Source organism: Sipha flava, unplaced genomic scaffold, assembly GCF_003268045.1.
Source record: "Sipha flava isolate LNK unplaced genomic scaffold, YSA_version1 588_pilon_pilon, whole genome shotgun sequence".
In the NCBI taxonomy this organism is placed as follows: Eukaryota; Metazoa; Arthropoda; class Insecta; order Hemiptera; family Aphididae; genus Sipha; species Sipha flava.
Genome location: NW_020273567.1, coordinates 20,755 through 43,525, shown reverse-complemented (window position 1 = coordinate 43,525; position 22,771 = coordinate 20,755). Strand labels below are relative to the sequence as shown.

At 30.6% G+C, this 22,771-nt stretch overlaps 2 protein-coding genes across 2 annotated transcripts; both read left to right on the top strand.

Moving 5' to 3' along the window:
• Nucleotides 1–391, top strand: LOC112691276 (prostatic spermine-binding protein-like). The gene is made up of 2 exons (XM_025565437.1): nt 1–85; nt 144–391. The coding sequence occupies exons 1-2, from the start codon at nt 1–3 to the stop codon at nt 389–391; spliced, it is 333 nt and encodes a 110-aa protein (XP_025421222.1).
• Nucleotides 392–6,098: 5,707 nt separating this feature from the next.
• LOC112691271 lies at nt 6,099–14,026 on the top strand. Its single transcript, XM_025565432.1, has 3 exons — nt 6,099–6,263; nt 10,017–10,332; nt 13,895–14,026. Exons 1-3 carry the CDS (start codon nt 6,231–6,233, stop codon nt 13,960–13,962), a joined length of 417 nt encoding a protein of 138 aa, XP_025421217.1. The 5' UTR covers nt 6,099–6,230; the 3' UTR covers nt 13,963–14,026.
• The last annotated feature ends 8,745 nt before the right edge of the window (nt 14,027–22,771 follow it).

Here is a 22,771-nt window from a genome sequence, read left to right as displayed (position 1 = left end):
ATGGAAATAGACGAAGAAGATGGGACAGAACTTATGGAGGTGGATGAAGAGGATTATTCAGAACCGATGGAGGTGGACGACAATGGTAATTCCGGACCAATAATGTATATAATATGTATATACTTATGGACTTATTTACTTAGTTACTTACGAAGAGATGGACGAAACTATTAAAATAGACGATAGGATGGTAGAATTCGTGAATTTGGATGATATTGATGAGACGGAGAAGAATAGTGATGACGATGAAACAGACGAAGACGATGAAACAGACGAGGACTATGAAACAGGCGAGGACGATGAACTTGATGAAAATGATGACAAGCCAATTTACACAGACAGCGGATCGGAAGGATCATTAGATATGGATTTGGATGACGGAACGAATTAAAAGAAAAATAGTAAAGCGCGATGGTAAAATATGGAAAATTACGACCAATACGGAAATTAAACGGCGGGATATTGCAATGTGACATAAACGCCGCGTCCGGTTACACGATGAAATGAAATGAACATGAATACAGAAACTGATTTATATTTAGTTTAAATAAATGATTCATAAACTTCACATGAATATTACAATATGCATGTAAAAATATAATTATCTATTTATTTAACGATATACATCGTGGTCCTTAATTAAATTAATATATTGAAAATAGTTGAATTATAATGTTCTACAGTTATAGGGAAATAAATGCAAAATAAAGTTTACAATAAGTACATACAGAACAATAATTCTTTTTCATAAATAGGCATAAGAAATTTTAAAGCTTAATGTTAAACTTTACCACCTATAACTATTGGAAAATCTATATAGACCATCTTAAAGTTCAAGACAATTTTCAGTTGTATATCCACGAGTATAAAGTTTAAAATCGTCAGCGTAGTAGACAAGATGATAATGATTGACGATGAATACTATTAATAAATATGAATAGAGACAATAATAAAGGAGAGAGATAGCCTTCAAGGGGAACACCGGACCTAGTTGAAAATATATTAGATTCGATTCCAAAAACCTTTACTGATGGGTATTTGTCTTGAAGATAGGATTTGCTATGTAGATTGCTTAATGACGCTTGCAATGGTGTTATGGTTAATCTGCCAAATATTTTATTAAAACCTTTATAGAATATGTCCAATTGAGACCGATTATGATAAGCCTCGTATATAAAATTGCAGAAATTAAAGTGACAAGTTGTAGTGGAACGCTCTGGACGGAAACCATGCTGCTTCTCAAATACGATACTCTTGATAAAACGATTCGATATACATGAGGGTGTATACTATTCAAATAGATAGAATTGTGATACGTCAGATCATATATCGTAATGCGCTTTGATTGGTTTAACGTATTTACATTTTGTGCCATGAACGTCATTCGGACAACAATACCGTTGCAGCTGTAATGTCTGCGAATGGAGGATACGTATGTACGACTTGGCTAGTTTCGTAATCGTGTTACGTGTACTACCTGGTATATTCGAACGCGGTGTGCTTAAAGGATCTACTCGTAATTAATATTATCGTCAATGATCATTGGGCACGACGTTGTGGCAGATCGAGTGCAGATCCCGCAAAGATTCTTTCACGCGTTCGCGGTAAACACACATAGGAATTACGATATAGGACGGATTTATGTTTCACGGCATTGATACACGGGTGAACGATACGAGTGCACGTAAAGTGCAACGAATAATCCGAAGAGGACGTGAAATAGTTTTACGCGTACACTAGTGCTTTAGTAGTACGGTTCGTTATTTTAAGGACCAGACCGGACTACAAATTTTACCTGGATACCAAAGCCGGTCCGGACCACTCTATACCAGTATACCACGGATCAGTAATTAAATAATATTTAATAAAATAGACCGAAGACCGGACTGTCGATCCAATATTAAAACATTTTTGACCGTTTATGGACCGGTCCCCACAAGGTTCAGTCTGTATTAGCCCCGACCTTATAAATAAATATACAGCATGTCCCAAAAATCCAATATCACCCTTAATATCTCCACGGGAAATCAATATATTTAAACGCGTTTTTTTTTACAATGCTTAGTATGGAAATTTTGATTGATTGGCATAAAATTCGATTTTTTTTTAAAAAAAAATTTTTTATGCATTTAAGAATTTTCAATTTTTAAGATAGCCATTTTATTGAGCATATTTTTTAAAACCGTTAAAAAAAAATATTTAAATTGAATAAAAATTGACCAAGTTAGAGCAAGTTATGTTTTTGAAGAATTATAATACACGGAAAAAAAACAAATTACTAAAATTTTATAGTCACGGAAAATGTAGTAAGAATCACTATTTTATAGGTAGAATGACTAAAATAGTATAGTTATTAAGACTATATAGAAATAGTTGGTTTCAATAGTGAATATTACTATATTATATAGTTTTTTTTTTTTATATATTTTAATCAACTATATTTTATAGCTCAGATAATTGGATACTATAACAATATATCAAATCACTATAAAATATAGTAAGTCGTAACTGTCGAAATGTAATTCGGCTAAAACTTAACACGCGCGAGTAGCTAACACAAGGGTAAAATAAGGCAAGAGACACCACGTGTGGATGAAATGAAAATTCTTAAGAATTTTGTCTCTTACATAACGTATTATGAGTTAATAGATGGTGGTCACCACTACCCTTTTGTCAGTCGTGTATTGCAACACACCAACAAGAAAGTTCGACGCACGACGGGTTTCTAAGTTTCTACGGATTCAAGTCAAAACGGTAAGTTTTTTACACTATATACTAAATATGCAGTAGATTAGATTATTAATGTATACATTTATTTTCAAGTTTTGTTCAAATTGTTTAAATAAATATCGACTTACTACATACTCCTTTAGCTTATTAACTATAAAGCTTATAACAAAGCTGTCCTAATTATTTTAAATCTATATTTTTTTATATTATTTGTTGTAAAAAAAACCCAAACTATTTTTCGAATGTGAACGCACCGCTTCGCACTTGGTAAGACACCAAGACAAGACTTGGAATAATTAAATACTCTACCACTTGCAATTAATTAGTATTAAATTTGTTGTAAAACATGCACGGGCTCGACCAGATTTGTGTTCGCCGCCCATGGTGAATTCTTATTTGAAAAAAGTATATATGTCCTATTATAATTTGTTTTTGGAATATAACTATACTTATACAAAATCATAAGTATGTTGTTCTTTTAATTAGTCATCAAATAACCAGTTAATCTGTTACACAATTGAAAATAAAAAAAAAAAATAATATTTTTTTTACATAAACGAAATTATATTTGAATACCACATTTAACAACGTTCTTTTAAATTTTATAAGTAAAAGCATGTACTAGCCAAAAAAATAGCAATTTTAATAGGTACAATTTAAATGAATAAAATATTATAATTTTAAAAAGTACTATACATGACAGCAATGATTGCTAAATATATAAAATAATTAAATATAAAACTTGGTTACGAATACTTAATTTTATAGTGGTTATTACGAGTTATAGCTCAATAAACTGTTAAACTGTAAATTAAATTTCTGCTGGAGTGATATGAACTAAAACTTCCAGTTCTAACTATTATAAATTCTAGTGTGTACTACTATAAATACTGTTTGAATAACTAAATTAAAGTATATAGTAAACTATAAAATAGGTAAACTGTAAAAAACTGTAAAAATTACTTTATTTTCTTGTTACAATGACTATAATAACTTAACTATTACATTATAGTAAATATCATTAACATTATAGTTATCCCTATAGCAATTATAAAATACTGTTAAATCTACTATTTTAATAGTGGGTTGAACTGTTTTGTTTTTCCCGTATAGTTGTTACCTAGCAAAATACGAATTTCTGGATTTAATCAATCTCGATTGGAACGCTGATTTCTTATGGCAATCTGTAAATATCTTATTATTAGTAGATCTTAGAGGAAACATTAAAATTAAAATTCATATAATATTTATAAATTTGATTGTTAATAGAAAATAAAAAAAAGATTTTATTACATAAAAACTGAAATAATGCATTACATTTTTTTTTATAAGTGTTTGAAGTGTCCTTCATTATTTGTAACACAGAGCTTAAATTTTTGGACCCAAGTGTTTTTAACATTTTCTAATGTCTCAGGTAAAATATTTTGAATATTTTGTTCAATTTTGTCACGGAGGTCAGGCAATGAACACGACGGATACACAAGACTTTTCAAATAACCCCATAAAAAAAAATCCATTGGTGTTATGTCGGGCGATCTTGGTGGTCAAATTACTAAATCATTGAAATGTGAAACAATTAATTTTTTTGTTATAAATATTCAATAAACATAACTTGCTCTAAATTGGTCAATTTTTATTCAATTTTAATATTTTTTTTAACTGTTTTAAAAAATATGCTCAAGAAAATGGCTATCTTAAAAATCGAAAATTTTTAAATGCATAAACAATTTTTTTTTGAATTTTTTGAATTTTTTTAAAAAAGAAAATTGAATTTTATGCCATTCAATCAGAATTTCCATACTAAGTATTGTAAAAAAACCACGTTTAAATATATTGATTTTCCGTTGAGATATTAAGGGTGATACGGGACTTATGGAACATACTGTATACCTAAAGTTGTAGGTTTTTTTCGTTTTATTTGTTTACGTAACAATATCTGTATTTAGATTTTAATTACCATGATTGGGACCGGACTGGACTGATTTTCATTTCTTTTTTTTTTCGAAACCGGACCGTACTGAAAATAATGCATTTGATCTGAGGACTGGATTGAACTACTCCTTAAAATTATTGATCCGGACCAAACCAACGATTCAATGATTTTTATATGTAGGACCGTATTAGACCGGATCATGCAGAGCACTAGTGTACACACCTGCGCGTACCGAACATGCGAATCTTCTCCGTACGTGTCTCACGACTTTGTCCGTGCCCCCGCGACTTGATTATTGCGATTTCGCCGCGGAAGTCATCCGTATGCGACGAACAGGTGATGGACGGTTCAATGCAGTGGCGCAACCAGGGGGGTGGACTCCGGGTCTGGACCCCCCCCCTTGGTACGTATAATAGTATATTAATAACATATTCTAGATATATATATTATAATTTTTTATTATTTGTATATTAGTTTATTTTGTCAGACTCCCCCCCCCATGAAAAATTCCTGATTGTGCTACTGGTTCAATGCCAACACTTACCGAAATATCTCCTCCACCCCCATACGAACATGGCCGTAGGGGGCGGCTCTTGAGCCTTGGTTAGGGGGGTGGGGCAAGTTATAATTTAACGAAACCTCATAGCAAAAAGAAAACAACAATTTTTAGAACACAAACTCAAGTCGTCTAATTTTAAATTTGGCAAAAACATCAATAACATGATGTATTCGATCTAGAATATCTACTTCATGATATACACGGATTGGACATAACGCTGATAGTCTATCTTCAGTCGTCCTTGAACGAAGCCAGGTTTTCAGTCTCCGAAGCGCGGAGAAACTCCTTTCGACCGTCGTACACCTCTATGGCACTCTATCCACGTACTCGTGCGTGTCGTATGACAGTCCATATTACAAGTATGCGTCCTCTCGTTAACTATACAAAATTTTTTTATAAATACGGTACAGGCTCGGTGGGGGAGGAGCCGCGGCCCCTATCTCCCCCCTGGAGCCGCCCTCGACGGCCTTCGCCACGTTTCGAACGCACGGTCCCGGAAGACTACGGCTGTCTCCCGGGACGCGGCGTGCGGACTAAAAGAGGCCGTGTATTTTATTTTATTATTTTTTACTCCACTGTCGTTTTCACGTCGAGAAAACAAAAACCACGACCGTTTGACGGATCACGACGACGGACACGCCGGAAGACGAGGCGGAAGGCGGTGTACGCGCGTTCTCGCCGACGGTCGTTAATTATGAGCGCGCGCGCATCGCGTTGTTACAGACTTGTTGTGTACAATAATGGTCGCCGAAAACAATAATAACAACGGGGTATGCACGCAACAGCGGTTGCGGAACGGCTTTTACGCGCGGCGCACGATCGTGGCCAAGGTCGGGGATTTCCGAGAAGACCGTCGGCCGCGAACCGTATAAATGCCACGTCTCCGCCGCCGCCGGACGTGTTAAGTTCGCGCAGTCTCCTCACTACTGGACGTCCCGTGCTCGTACCACCGTCGCCGCCGTAGACAACAACGTTTGTAGTTCGACAACCGAAGAAGACATCACGAAAATGAACTCCGTCACCGCTGCGTCCTGCTGCTTGGTGAGTTGTAAAACAACGTGTTTTTTTTTTTTTTTCTTGACGATTACCGCCTGGAAACTCGTCCATCGGGTTCGTACACGTTTTCCTATCCCGCGAACGCTCGTTACGTTTTCCCGTCGAGAGCGCAATACTTGCTTACGCGAAACGATGGCCGTGACGCCCTGTCGAAAGCTATCTGACGACTACTCGCGATACGCTTGACGATCAGTTGACGCCAGGCCCGTATTTAAAAAATTTTACCGCCCCCGGGCATATAATTTATGCCCCCTCCCTAAAAATAAATAATGATTATATAACACTTATCATTTCGTCCATAAGCTAGATTCTTTAACATTGAAATTAACTTATAAATGTAAATCGTTTAATAACTTTTTTAATTAACAAATTAAACAAATTATAACATAATAAAACATTCAGTTTCCTTTTTTTTTTTAATTATCAAATTATTATATAATAAAAGTACAATTTTTTTTTTTAATTTACAAATCATAACGTAATAAAACATACTATTTTATTTTTTTTATTGTTTTATTTTATTTTTATTTGGTACAGAATTTTTAAATTAATTTTGCTAAAATATTTTGCCGCCCCTGAGACTTGACGCCCCCGGGCATATGCCTACCCGTGCTCCCCCTAAATACGGACCGGGTTGAGCAATTACGTTAAAACAAAAAGTAAATGAAACAGTTTTATAGGCAAGTGCGGCTCGAGATTTATTTCGAAACGTTGTTTGCTCATACCTTAACGCGTTCGTATATCGAACTAGAAAATTAAAAACGTATTTATTTACCGTTTACTTAATCTGAAATTTTCGTTTTTAATTCTAGTTGTACTTCCTTACTAGCAAACCAATATATAACAAATTTAATAGATTTCTAATAATTTCCACCAGTTGACGGAGAATGCAGTTTTTCCAAGTATCAAACTACACGTGCCGATCTACAGTTATTTTTGTTCAAAAATAATTAAACGGCATACTATTTTTATATTGTATATATTAATCAAAATATCTAGTCCGTCTATATTGTTAATTTAATAAAAAGTTTATGTTTAAAAATTAGACTAAAAAAATTCAAAATACAATAATAATTTATATTTTTTTAAAAATATATCATTTTCATGTGTTGTTACAATCTTTAATATTTAAATGAATAAATTCAAAATTTTTTATTTTTGTTTGTAATAAACATTTAACCTTTTCTCTAAATAATAATAACTAACAACTTAAAATAACAAAATGAATCTTTAAAGTGTAATTCTATTTAGTAAAAACTATAAGAGTACTATTTTTACTCATATCTATATTTTTAAAAAAGTTATTACCGAAGACCAAAAATAATATAATCAAAAAGCGTTCAAGTACAACATTTAGGTTTAAATAAATTATAATTAATGTGTTTATAAACTAAATGTGTAAGACAGAAACAATTATTGTTATGTAGGTATATTTATTTTTTCAACTTATAAACTTACATTTAATTGTTAACATTTATCGTTAATATTTATTAAATATCCTCCCATCGACTAATCTTAATGACTTTTTTTTTTTTTTACATTAGCTTGCCCTTTCTTTGAAATTTCCTTCATCTCGACTATACTCCGACCATTTTTTTTCTTTTCCAAAGTTTCATCATCAAAATGTTCCACATCGCGTTTTTACTATTCATAACTTTTCTTATAATTTACATATAGATTTGTCAAATAATGTAATAATAAAATATTAAGATCAGTAAGTTTTTCAATCTGCAGGCAATGAGGATAACAGTCTTATTAAGTCTAGATTCTTATAAACAAATTACTTTGATATTCAAATATATTATAAAAAAAATCCATAGTCTTTTTTTTTAATTCTTATGGATTATACAAAGACCATTAGAAAATATGATTTTCTTTTTCGAAAATTGTAAAAATATCATAAAAAATTGATTTATATATTTATTTGTGGTTTTAATATACATATTTTTTTTATTTAATATAAGCTGCTACATTTATCAAACTTTCATAGCTTCTAAAAGGACAATAAACTTATATTCGTTCTGCGATGCATGAATAAAGTATATTTTCTACCTTGATAACTATAGAGTTATTATAGTCTTATTATTACATTGTATCTGTCAACTATACTTCATGAAGCTATTGTATAACATTTTCACCGTTATTTTTTTTGTGAACAACCTTGACACGAAAGTTGTGTAACAAAACTATAGTTTATTTATTCATAATTAATATTATTATTCATTATATTATTATTATTTTTTTTCATCATTGAATAATGATGAAAAATAATATATTTATTTCTTACAACTATTGTATTATGTATCAACATGTACAAAAAATATTTTCTTTTAAATAGACAATTTTAATAATATCAAATTACTGTACAATTTTTAAAGTGAACTGATATATAGTCTTTAAATAAATACTGTTAATTATTTATTTCCTATAAATTGGAAAAAATGTATATTAAATATCATATATAACTATATTAACAGCTAATAAATTATATATAAAATTATAATTATACTGTATATAATATATACTATATATTTTAGTAACTACCTTCGCCAACCATAAAATGTATACCTCAATTTTGCCATAAGATTATATTTTCCGTTCAACATCAAAAACATCGAAGGAATTATTTTAGCATAACATCGAGACCACTATATAATAAAATACAATACAATATGAATGGAAATCATTTATAGAGCTTCATAAATTCTAATCGCAAATATACAATACACATATATTATCAAGAGTTAACAATATATAATAACTGTAATAAGTTATAAATTGTTATGTGCAAACAAATTTGACTGTATAACTATGTGTACTATTCATAAAAAATGTGATTTTAAAGTGAATCATATGAAATAAAGTGATTTCGAAGTTGCAAGACTAAACAGATTATAGTATCAAATCCAGATACCTAATTTTTAATCCAAAAGCCCATACTAAAACCATTAAACCTGGTAAAAATTTAACTAATAAAATTAACCACCCAAAAACGTAAGATAAAGGCACGACTCGTTTCGTTCAAATATTATTTTTTTCATGTACTAGTTTTGTCCACAGAATTTTTCGTAAATTTTTTAAATTATGTTATCAATAAATATAAATGGAGATATGCCCTTAGGAAACTTTAGTTGTTTCATGTTAAATCATTAGTATGTTTTATATTTTTTAAAAGTTCTTTTAAATATTAGTAAAAGCATATTAAGTAGCGTCACACATACGTTTTAATCATTTCAATCGTCAACGAATTTCTATCGTGTTCAAGATTTTGAAAGCAAAATAATACTTAAGCCGTTAAGAAATTAACATGTCTTTATCCCGTTTATCTTTTACATGCATAACCATTATTTCTAAGTAATAGAAAAAAAAATATATCAGTTCAAATAAAATTATTAATGTACGCGACTCGTCACTGAAGACACGACCAACACACGGGGTGCAGTGGGCAGATATGAGAGCGGTATCGTGTATAACATACGAGTAATACGGTTAACCAAATCCCATTCACGGTACAGAAGATATTCCGTACATTTCATTGCATCCAATGTCGATTTTTTTTTTAATTTGAAAGCGTCGGAAAAGGGATCATCAGAAAGAAACGGTGGTGGTTGGACTTGGGTGAAACGGTCGTGGTCCAGTACAACTGACCACCACAATCGTGGGTTCCGGTGATCTCTGATATTGATAATCTCGTACCGTACCAGTGATAACAGTATTTGTTTGCGTTCTGCGTCGCAGGCGTTGCTGTCCTTGTCCGCCTGCGTTCACCACGCAGTAGCGTATCCGTCTCCGGGCGGCTACAACAACAACCAGTGGTCGAACCCCGGGATGGGCATGCAGCACGGGTACAATAACGGTGGTGGGCAACAGCGAGGATTCGGAAACGGCTTCGGTCAACGCGGCGGATATACTCAGAACGGAGGCGGATACCAGTCCGGCTACAACGGGGAGCGGGCCGAAGCTTACCGGACAAACGTCTTCAACGAGCCGGATCGGTACGGTTACGATTACACCATGCCCGGAGCTAACGTACACTTTTTGATGTACAAAAAACGTAAGTACATAACAGTAATATCGTTTGAATGATATCGCCGCCGGAATTCGGTCGTGAACGCAGTTAATTTAGTAGCACACGTGCTTCTATACCACCGCTAAGTCCAGGTGACTAGACAGAACTTCTGAAAATTGTGTGGATGCGAATTCGAGTAATAAGTATATCCGCGTTGAGTTTATGAAAAGAGGTAGACGATAAACAATATTATTCCCATCGTCGTCGTAGATCCCATCGATCCTTCATAGTTATCATTGTACAATACTTGCTGGCGTGTTGACGTGATCACGTGACCTACTCGATTTTTGCGAGCTTTGATATCGAAATTTTGTTTAATTATTTTATTACTGCTTACAAAGAACCAACTGCCATTATGGCGTTTATTATAATTTATTTTTATATGCCATTTAAATGACTTAGTACACAATTTATTTTTTTATTTTATCTAAAAGTAATTTCATTTAAAATTATAATAATTCTCTTTCGTTTTAAGTGCTGTTGATAGTCGAGTAAAAACATTAAAAGTGCATTCTATTGCCCAGCATTTTCCAAAATGAGGTCCACTCGTATACCGGAGGGTGTCCGTTAACGTAAATTAAAAATTTGTATTAATGGGTCCGCAATAAATTTTTTATCTTCAAGGGATCCAGCAGAAAAAAAGTTTGGGAAACGCTGATATAGCGTATAAGAGCGATTTTAAAACATTCATACAATTTAATATTTTTACGTGACAATACAGATGGGTTTATTAAATAATTCATAGATATACAAGTAGATAAAATAGTAAATAATCTTATTCAATCAAAGAACTATAATAACTAAAACGTACAAAAGAATATATCAATTCGTCGGAATCCTTATTAAAGTACAATATGTCAATTATTCACAATCATGCAATTTTTTCTATGAAACGAAACCAATTAGCTTTTTAACGGAAACCAAGCTTTTTGTCTATTTTTGTTGTTTTGGATTATTTTCGTTATCAAACATTTATCCGACTTTTATTTTGTACTTGCTATAGAACTGCCATTAAATTTCCGATATATACGTACCTATGAAGTATTTTTCAGTATATTTTTTTTATCACACAGATAATCGAAATTATTTAAATTATAAATTGTAACAATGTTATAACTAAGGCCCGGAATTATATGCACTAAAAACGTACGAAATTCATGCATTTATACGATGGTTATCATTAAGATATGCAAACAAAAATACATGTTTATTATTTATTAAATTTATTTATTTTTAAAATGTATAAAATTGATAAATTAATTAATATTAAACAAAAAATATACTTTAAAATATATCAATTGTATTTTATATTGAACTGTGTGGAACTGTAAGTTGTATTGACATTAAATATTATTTTGAACACTCACTCATCTAAACAAAAAGTCACTAACAAAAATCAATCAAATCAAACAAATCAAGTGAATTTTTATAATATTTTTAAAGTTACCTGGAGAGTTACTATCGTATTGGTACTTTTAGAAAACTTTATTTTATCTTATTATAACACAAAAATTGAATTATATAACTGCACAATTCACGGAATTTACGATGGACATGCCCTAAGTAATAAATAATAATATTAATAACTTCCTAATATTTTTTTCTATATATGCATTATATTACAGAAAAATGCTAAAATATGCATAATAATTTAAATTGTTCTAAATATGCGAAAATATGTAAATGCATACAATTCCGGGCCCTAGTTATAACCATAATTGTATGAGTATAAAATAATGTTTCGGCGTATACTTTAATTTTTAGCACCAAGTGGATTGTAATAATTTATTATAATCATACGATTCATTCACTTCAACGATGAATTTATATTGTGTTTGTTTAGTAATAAATACTGCAATAGTTAAATAATAAAATTCGATTCACCATAAAGTAAATTGAACGATTTGAATAACACGGATAACTGTAAAACAAATGATACACGATTTCGAATACATTTATTATTATTCAGATGCAGAATATAATATTACCATTTTTTAAAAATGATAAATGAGCATCGAGCATATTGACCCTATGAACCGGTAATATTGCACACAATGGCTGGATGATTCAAAAAATAATTTAACGAAATTCCATTCAACCCCATTATACAGGAAACTGCGTACCTAAACCGAACATTTCTCACGATAAACGGTTTTCCGTCTATTTTCTAACTTAGCTCTAAGCATAATATGCATATAATTTATGTGATTCACAGAATATAAACGTAAAAAACTATTAAAACAGCCGCGTTATTTTTCAAGATCCCATTAAGAATATAGAAAACGAATAATATATAATAACAGTAATATTTCAACGATTATAGTTGGTAAGCCGTTGCGCTATAAATAAAACACAGTGTGAGGGAAATTGAGTATTACCAAATAATATCAATATCGAGAGTTATTACTTATTTAATCATTTTGTACAAATTCAAATAATAATATATACAACGTGTTTAGAGGGGTATATTTTTAATTTTTTTCGAATATGGAGGGGAGTTAAAATTTTAATTTTTTTAAAAAGTAAATGAATATACATTTTATAATTAAACGTCGATTGATAGTACACGAATTGTATAACACGTAAAATTTCTTTTTATTGTTATTTATCCATTAAAGGTTGCACAGAATAATATGGAATATAATATAAATGGATATGCTCTTTTTCCCTGTACCCACGAAACAAGTAATTGATGACTTTTGAAATCAATTTTTTAATATTTTTTGTACTAGAATCTTGTAAGCATAAATAATATATTTTTATACATCAAAATATATTTAAACTTAGTCAAACATTTTTATTATTTTAATCCCGAGGAGGAAGGTTGAGACTTATGGTCATTTCCCCCAATAAATACGTCACTACACGTTTATATACCTATTATAAAATATTTGTATCTATATAAATTTTTTTTTTTGTTTTTGTTTTACCTGTGACCATTACGACAATTTAAGTGATTTAGGAATTTAAATTATTATTAATCCTATAATACACAACAATTTTGAAAAAAATATCGAAATTCACTCATTTTTCAATTGATGATTATTAAGTATTCACTTTTTGGATATTGATGCATATAATTAAAATCTAATACTTTATAGCAACACATTAATTCTAGTAAATAAAGGATCGAACTAAAAAAATTGTAAATTTATTATTATTATAATTAATTACCACATAATAAAAATTTAATTTCGCTTGCTGAAAAAATGATTATAGTTTAGAAAATGAATTTTAATAAATCTTGTTGTTTATAAAAAATAAAATACTTAAAAACAATAAAAAATATGAAAAAATAACATTACAATCATATCACGGAATACCCGCGACAACGATTACAGTATCATAAAATTGTATTTATTCGAAAGCTCAGTCCGGTTTCAAAATTCAATAGAATATTGTTTTTTCGATGGTTTTGGAAACAAAAAGGTAATTTTTGAATAATATTTGAGTCATGCTGACACGTCAAATTCGGAGACTGAAGCCGTTTTTCGCATATTGTTCTCTAAAGTATTTTACTACAGTAGTTTTTAAATATAAATTTCACAAGGAAACAGAAGACCCGAAAGTAACTATGGCGTGGACCCAAGTGGATGGAACAGAAATAATTACTAAATACTCGTGACAATGAAAAGTTAATTTTATTATAAGTTTTCATTGTACTATTATTTTTTTCCGTATCAAAATAATATTATATTGTTTACTATTAATTATTACGGAAAAAATTAGATCACAATATTGATAAAAATAAATAGATATATTTAAATATTTACATAACAATAACATTTAAATATTTACATTGTACTTTTTATTTTTATTTTTCCAATTATATTTTTTAACTCAAATTTGAACAGTTTGTTAATTTGTTTAGTATTAAATTTTACTTGAAAACACAATAGTTGTTAGTTGTAATGATTTACCAATGCAATTATTTCAATTGGTTAACTAAATCTGTAAAAAATTTACCATTTTTAATAGAATACATTTTTTTTTTATGATAATAATTATTTTATTGTTTATTATTCATTAAGTGTTTAATGAATTATTTGTGAAACTCGTGGATATTTATGACCTTTATTTGTATATTTACAGGGTTCCACTGTACGTTCATGATGTACTTAAATTAAAAATAAGGAACGTTGTAACACGTTACTATTTTTATCGTCTCACGCTATTATGAGACGTTTGTACGGTATAGACAACGTGCAGGTAGTTGAATTGAAAATAATCATATTAGAGAAGTGAATTTTCATCTTTTTGAGACATGATTTAGATACATTGAAAAAATGCGATTTCAAACATTTTCAAACGACGTGTTTGGACAAAATGATATTACTTTTAGAGTCGAAAAAAATATTATTTTATGTTACGATATACTGATATTTATTCAATTGTTTATTTTCCCCCGGAAAATACTAAAAACGAGTTACCGAAATCCGTTTTTGTATTATTTTATCCTTGTACATTATTGGTAATTTGACTCATAGTACACAACTTACGAGTCGGTACATGTGCAGGAAATTGTTCAATATCAAAACTGTAGCATTATATTAATTCATGAATACTTTACTGGATATATATTATAGGTATAGAAATAACTTGGGTTTTATTCCAAGAGTTTAATATTGCAGGAAGCAAGACGGTATAACGTGGTACATATAACATTGTTACATATTAAAATAACGCAAATACCGGCAACATATTGAACGTTAAAATACCTTTCAATATTTTGAACTTTTTTTTTACTCAGGAATGTAAAAATGATTTTATAATTTGAGTGAATTATCATTATGGATGGTTCCAGACCAAGTTTAGGTATGTGGTGCCCTGTGCAGAATGTTAGATAGTCCTTTAGATTCGAATAAACGAAATGAATAATTTTTTTGTATACATTATATTTTCTGTACCAACTCGGTTTTCAGTACGATTTATTGCATTCAAACTACTTAACCTAACTTTATAACCTTAAGAGAGGTTACGAGTTTAAGGGTGCAGATTCGTGAGTAATCGAGTCGTTTACATTCTAGAACAGATAATAAGCACAACTTGTGTGTATGCCATCGCTTTGCCCATTATTTCGAATAACGAAACGTTGAAATTACAATGTTGAGCGGGATATTTTTTTATATAATGTTTGAATCGCATTGTTCTATCATAACACTCGACGGCAACGAGGAGCAAAACAAAAAATGCGACTGGATGTTTGGCTGGTACAATATGAACCTTTGCGTAGCGGTTTTCGATGAGAATTTCGGTAAAAAAATGAACAGTATGCTCTTTTTTTTGAGCACCAGTTACGCCCCCTCAATTGTATTTAGCAATTTGAGCATTATATGTGTTACGACGGGTGCGATGTTTCATTTATGTCGGAATATGCATTTTGTTTACGACCGTGGTGGGTTTTAGTTAACAGTTCATGATGTACACCTTTATTGCAGTGGAATCGACGTGTTATAATTCGTCGGGAAATAAAAATAGTTGACAAAACTTGAAGCACTCAATCGCTTGAGAACAAAACGTCGTAACGTAACATCCACGCAAAGCCGATACCGATTAGGTGAATTTTATATGATTTTCAACAAAACATGTGTGTAATGCTTAAAAGTATTTCCGAAAGCGAGTACCGACAACGAACGTTACAGGAGACGAGTATAGGCGATTTCTAGATCCGTGCGCGTTATGCAGTGCCATCGTACAAACGACAAACAATCGTTTGCAGTGGCGCCGTACACGGTATAAAGGTGTGACAGCGGTCACACCTTTTTAAGGGGTGGGTCGTGGGTGGTCAGGTGGTACCATACTACCGTTAGGTAATACCTATGCAGTACAAAAATAGTAATATTTAATAGTACATTAACATTGTATATAGTAAAATTGTGTAGCACTATGTGTAGTACTTGACGCGGACAAGTGCGGCAGCCTTTTCCAAAACGTTAGTCACCGACCGTGCCTTTATCTCTCCCATCTACCACCAACATCGTCGTGACACCTCGTTCCCCCTCAATCACCTAATAGGGGACGCAAACGATTGTGATGATGTCCGCTAGGTACCACCATTTGAACCGTGCTGCGTTGCTATTTTTCCGACTTTTTTATCCGACGTCAATTCTTGATTTATGTGAACCACGGCTATAAATAATATATAATATACAGCCGTGATGTAAACACTCGTTTTTTCTCATTTTTTTATTTATCTGTTAATTATTAACATTCGATATACACTGTGATTGATATATATTCTGAATGTAACGAATTAATTTGATTCAGTAATAATATTCACTGTATCTTTTCTGAAAGTTAAATTATAAAATGTTTTATTAAGTATATATCTAAATAATATTTAATCATAAATTGAATAAACAACTCATTTGTCCGTACCCTAATTTGATTGAAATAAATAAAATTATATGTAACTATTAACTAAATAAGTAAAATATAACATAGCCGTAATTTAAAATTAATTTAAATTCAACAGTTATGAGCAATTTGAGTTGCAAAGGATGATTGCAATTTTTAACCTGTCAGGCCTATACTACAACTTTGATTGGCGTCTTTCTGAATTATTAGAGTGCTAGCAATTTTTTTTTTAGGGGAGAGGGGTCTTTAATACTCATTGGTGTAATTACCCATTGGTGGGTGGGTGTCATAATGAAATGTTGTCGCACCATTATTTTGGCGATCCGGCGCCACTGATCGTTTGTAGTATTAAAATATGTATTTTGACATATATCCTTCGTTGACTAGTTCGTTCCATTCGGTACTGCAAACATACAAGTCAGCAGGGGCGTATATAGACTCACTTATAAGGTAGGGGGAATCACATTTTTTTCTTTAATTCAGGCTCAAAATTGTTAAAATTGTTGGTAATATTTATATCAGGTGAATCCTTAATAATTGTGGTTTTTTTTTTTTTAATTTAATGTCGGATCCACTTAGAATCTTTTGTGTAGTTCTTTTTTAACACCTGTATTTAGAAAGTTACGCTTGTGTTTTATTTGATTTTTCACTAATTATGGACTCAATAAAAAGCCAAATTCAGTATTCATAGCCACGCATAATTTGATTTTTTTATAAAATGATCGACATTAAAAAAAAATTTAAAATGAGGATCTTACATATAATCAATTTCTTAAATACGGATTCAGAGTGCAAGTTAGCTATGCTACTCCTGCTAGTATGGAACAATATGTAGAAACTACTACCTAATTATCGTTACGCAATCTATTAATCAGTGTTATCGATATTGATAAAATTTTCAAAAACAATTACAAATTACAATCAGTTATATTTAATAATGTACTAATAAACACAGTTTATCTCATTTTTACGATGGTATTTAAGTAATTAACGTTGACACCTAGCAGTTATCATAATTCACTCATCTTTATTATAACATTTCGCACAATATGCTAATAATTTATTATTTAATTTGTTATCTTTACAAAGTAAAAATAAAAAAAAATAGACCTAATATTTATCAACTATTTGGTACAATAAAATAAATTGATAATTTTTTTTTTTTTTATATTCTGTTAATGATTAAGAAATCTAATGAAAGAACAAGATAAATTTCATAGATAAATATTCATTGTATTTAGTTAATTTTTAAAATATTATTTTATTCAAATTAATAGTTAATATTTCAGGAATATATAATATTTTGTAATTTATGAATTACTTTATGTATTACTAATTATAATAGATATAATTTTTTTTATTTTGTGATTTTTCTTAAAAGGGTACATGTGCATCACAAGTGCTTTTTTAACAAAAATATTTTTTATTTTACTGTTAGGCTTTTTTTGTTGCATGATTTAATTATATTACTCGTATTTTTATCTCGTCATTATTTTGTTGTTTGTTATATTATTATAATATAATTTTTCAGTCCTTGTTAATTGTACTATCGTATTATTTAAACGAAATATTAGTTAGAAAATAAATGTATTAATTTAGATTATCTGTTCAGCACTGTTTCACGGTATTATATATTATCAGTTTTATGGCGTCGCTACGTTGTTGTAGCGGGTAAAATTATTTAAATGGTATTTTTTCGTCATCTTTTCTTGTAATAGATGATTAAAATTAAGTAATTGACTGTGTAAAATGAATTTAGTGAATAAAGACGTAATTAATAACGACGATTACATTACGGATAAAAAGTCCAGAAGTACCTACTCATCTTTCTCAAAAGGCTATATTAAAATCTGCCAAATTGACTGGTGTATTTTATGTTTTAAAACATTTTGTTATATAATTCAAGATAATTTTTAATTTCAAACTATTTTAGAATTTTTTTTTTTTGTTTATAGGTACTTGTATTTTTGATTTTTTTAAATGTTAGATGTCTTTTGTTGCGAAAATTAGTACATTAAACATTCCTACCTGCCATATGAAAAATTTGATTCTCTTACTACATCAACCATCTTCAAAAATGTAACCTCTTACACTCAGAATTGTTTTTCGAAACAATGGTACAACAATTTCAAGTTTAAAAGGCCAGTACATTAATGTCGTTTACTCATATTTGTATTATCCTAGTGCGTAAAGTTTCATCCGACCTTGAAGTCTGTGTGTTTTTTTTTTTAATAAAGTTGTATATTTTTATTCAATAAAGACAAATAATTTGATTAGAATATTTTTTTTATTTTTTTTTTTTAATAAAAATATCAATATCATTGTTTATTTAAGTGCAATTTTTTTCACGTGATAAAATATAAAAATTATTATTTCAAAGTGATTTTACATAAAAAATATAACTACGACGTATAATTTTACAAGTAGTTAAATGTAGTTTAGGATTTTTAAAATTATATTTATCTGAGTTATTCACAAAACTCACAAGTTTAGAAGAATCGAATAGTCAATTACTTAAGAGTTTAAACATATTTAGTTTAAATACTAAATAAATAAATAAATAAATACTAACTAAATAAAAATATTTAGTATAAATATTTTTATAAATATTCCCGGTCCCAATGGAAAATTAGTTAAAGATAAATTAAAATGTCTTAGAATAAAATGAAGGATATAAAACTATTATAAATGACTCTGAGATTATGACAGGAAATCAAAATATGTATTTAGATACATCACCCAATTTTTTAAACTATTTTAAAAATGCATCGATAACAAGTGTCGACGTTGAACGTACTTTTTCATTATAAAAACATATTTTAAGTAACAGACGATACAATTTTTAAGAACACAATTGAAGAATACAGGGAAAAAACCAGAAAAGTCACTTTTTATTTATTTCGAGAAAAACGTGTTTTTAATTTCAAAACCTAATAATTTTTGCCTGTATGCCAAAACTTTTGGTGGTCATAACTCACGACTAATCTGCTTTTTTCCTAGATTCGACTTCTTGAATTATAGAATACGTCAATACAAATAATTTGATACCAAAATAACCATTATGGAAAAAAAGTGACTTTTCTGGTTTTTTCCTTGTACCCTTCAATTTAGAGATGTATATAATTATAAATTTTAATTCAGAAAAATTATAAATTTTGTAAATATTATATTGATGTCCATAATATTATTTAAGTTATTAATGATTATATATTTGATATGGTTTTACTATTTAATTTTAATGTATTTTATTGCAATTTTAACATATTTATACTGCAATTTTGATACATTTTCATTGCAATTTTGGCATCTTTTTAGTACAATTTTAAGATATTTTTAATGCAATTATATCCGGTCTTTAATTATAACCTAACATATACCCACATGTAACCGTATTAGTTGGCAGATCTCATACAACGTGACTACACATAATAAAAAAGTTTTCAACAATTTTTGTAAAACTATTGACTACTATTTCAGCTTCGTATGATATGGTATCAAAATAATAAGAAGATGAAATTAAATTTAATGGTTCATAAGAATCTGAAGTGACAGATGGTGATTTAGACAATTTATGTAAAAATTAAGCATCGATCGATGTTCCTAAATATTTACCGAAAACAAATTAATATAAAACTTCAACTAATATTAAATATTTAAACCACGCGTCATGAAATTATTATACAAGTATAACTTCTGCACAGCTGCGTTCACTAATCTGTACTTGACATATAGATTTATTATAGTACATTATAGTACAATTAATTACATTGTTTTTCCAAACTAAAAACAATAAAAACAAGATTCAAAGACCCGTATCTTTCTAACTGCACATAAATGAAGGGGCCTTTATTTATTTATCCGACCAAATAATGTGGGCCCACGCCAACACTGAATAAACATATATGATAATATCTCAATAAACAATAATAAAATAATTTTACCTGGTACAGATTGTTCCACGAGGACTTATTAAGTAGAAAAATAAAAACAAAAATGGCAAAACTCATAGGTAAGATGTGATACAAAGATGAGTTAATGATATTGCTGTGATATAATAAATATATAATACTTGTTACCAACGTACAATTGCTCTCCAAAAAATAAGTATTCTGACTTAAAGAAGTCGAGTGGACCAGTTTATATTTCAGAAGATGGTTGCTATAGCAGAACTGAATTTCTTTATACGGCTACAGATTTAAGTTTTTTTAATTTTTGCATAAAAAACAAAAGCATACTCGAAATCTGGGAAATCGAAAATGTCGAGTGCCGCATAAGCATTACGAATTTTATTAAAATATTTTAAACTATGATATCTTTAAAATGCTTATACTTAAGTACTCGGTAAACGTAAATCGTGTAAAATGCCCAACTGGTAGTCATATCGTGCACCCCCCGATAGTTCGTTGTACAGCGGCGCCGTACTAATAACCGTCGTAGGCATATTTAATTAAATCGTTGAACGCAAACGGTTAGCACGTCGCCATTTTGTCAACATCTCCGTGCGCGCCTTCTAACTTCGCTCCATCGACGACTTCGACACGATCAATTAGGAACGCTTGTATGCGCGTTCGACATGCAGCGCAAAGCTCTATGGAGGAAAACCGAAATGCGCATACGTCGCGCGTATACATCCGGTCGGCATAGGCGCAACTAGGGGGGGGGCGCAATATGGTTTTTAGCTTCCCTGAGTTCAAATATAACATTCCTGATTTTTTTTTTAGATCTACATAATCTATAGTAATTGCAGTAAAATAGCATTTAATTTTATTTTCAGTAACTTCAACACCCTTAATATTTGTGCTCTAGTTGCGCCCATGCTGGTCGAAAATTATCGTAGATCGGTCGCACAATAGTTATCGGTGATCAGAGCGACCGGTGGTGACAGAGTTACGGTACTTCGCGGTGCTGCGGGAAACTAATCGGCTCGGGTACGCGGATCCAGCATCTATTTACGGTCAGAGCACTTCGTAGAAGTCATGATATGGTACAGCTGATCGTAGGCGTATTTACATACATACGTATTGGAGAGGCCTTATACCCCCCCCCCCCCCAAAAAAAATAAATAAATAAAAATAATGTGATTAGTATTGAAACTGTCAACGTTTATTTTTCTTGTCTATTATTTAATTCTTCCAAAAACACTTTTAATGTTATTTTTTTCCATCGAGGCTGAGCACTCACGCCCATTGCCCTCCCATGAATTCGTCCCTGATACGCGGGGACACATCGGTGGACAGACTGCATCATCTCTGTATTACAATGTGGGATGCTCGTAGTGTTCGTATCCCGTCGCGCGAACCACGACCGTTTCCGCCATGGGCGTCACTAAGTCCAAATTTCGGGATAGCAAAGTTTATTTTTAGAAAGTGAAAAAAAATTTTTTTTATAGGTTTAATATTATAACTAGCCAACCATAAATCTATAAATAAACCATAAACCATAAATTCATAAATCTTGGTATGACTTATAGTGTATCCACTGTCTTATCTTCCGTATTGGACTTATCAAAAAATATAATTATTTTGGATACAATCACAATAATATAGTCTATGGACACACTCAAATAATAAACATCGAATATATTTTTTAAATTCTATGACTTTTTTTGGGGTAGCAAAAAGATACCTTTACTACACTTCAAACATTTCTGGGTTAGCAATGATACCCTTCGATACCCCTTAGTGACGCCTATGATTTCCGCGACCGCCTGCGGACGTAACTCGCCGAACTCGGGACAAATATGATGCGGTATCTCGAGACATGATATGGGGCAATGTGCACATCGTGCACGTCTAAGCGGCAGAACGACTGACCAGACTTGGATAGATTTTCGATATTCCGTGCAGGTGTCATGTGAAAATGTCAATAATTGATTGGATAACATTTTCGTTATTTTATCGCGCACTTATAGCACATATTTAACAAAACCGAACGTTCGTACACACCCACAATATCACGCGGTGTTAATGTAAAACAGCAAAAACGCTTAGTTCGTGTGCACTACCGGGAAACGAATTGAAAACTGTAACGTTACCATTCATAATACGACAGCGAATGTCCACCGCTA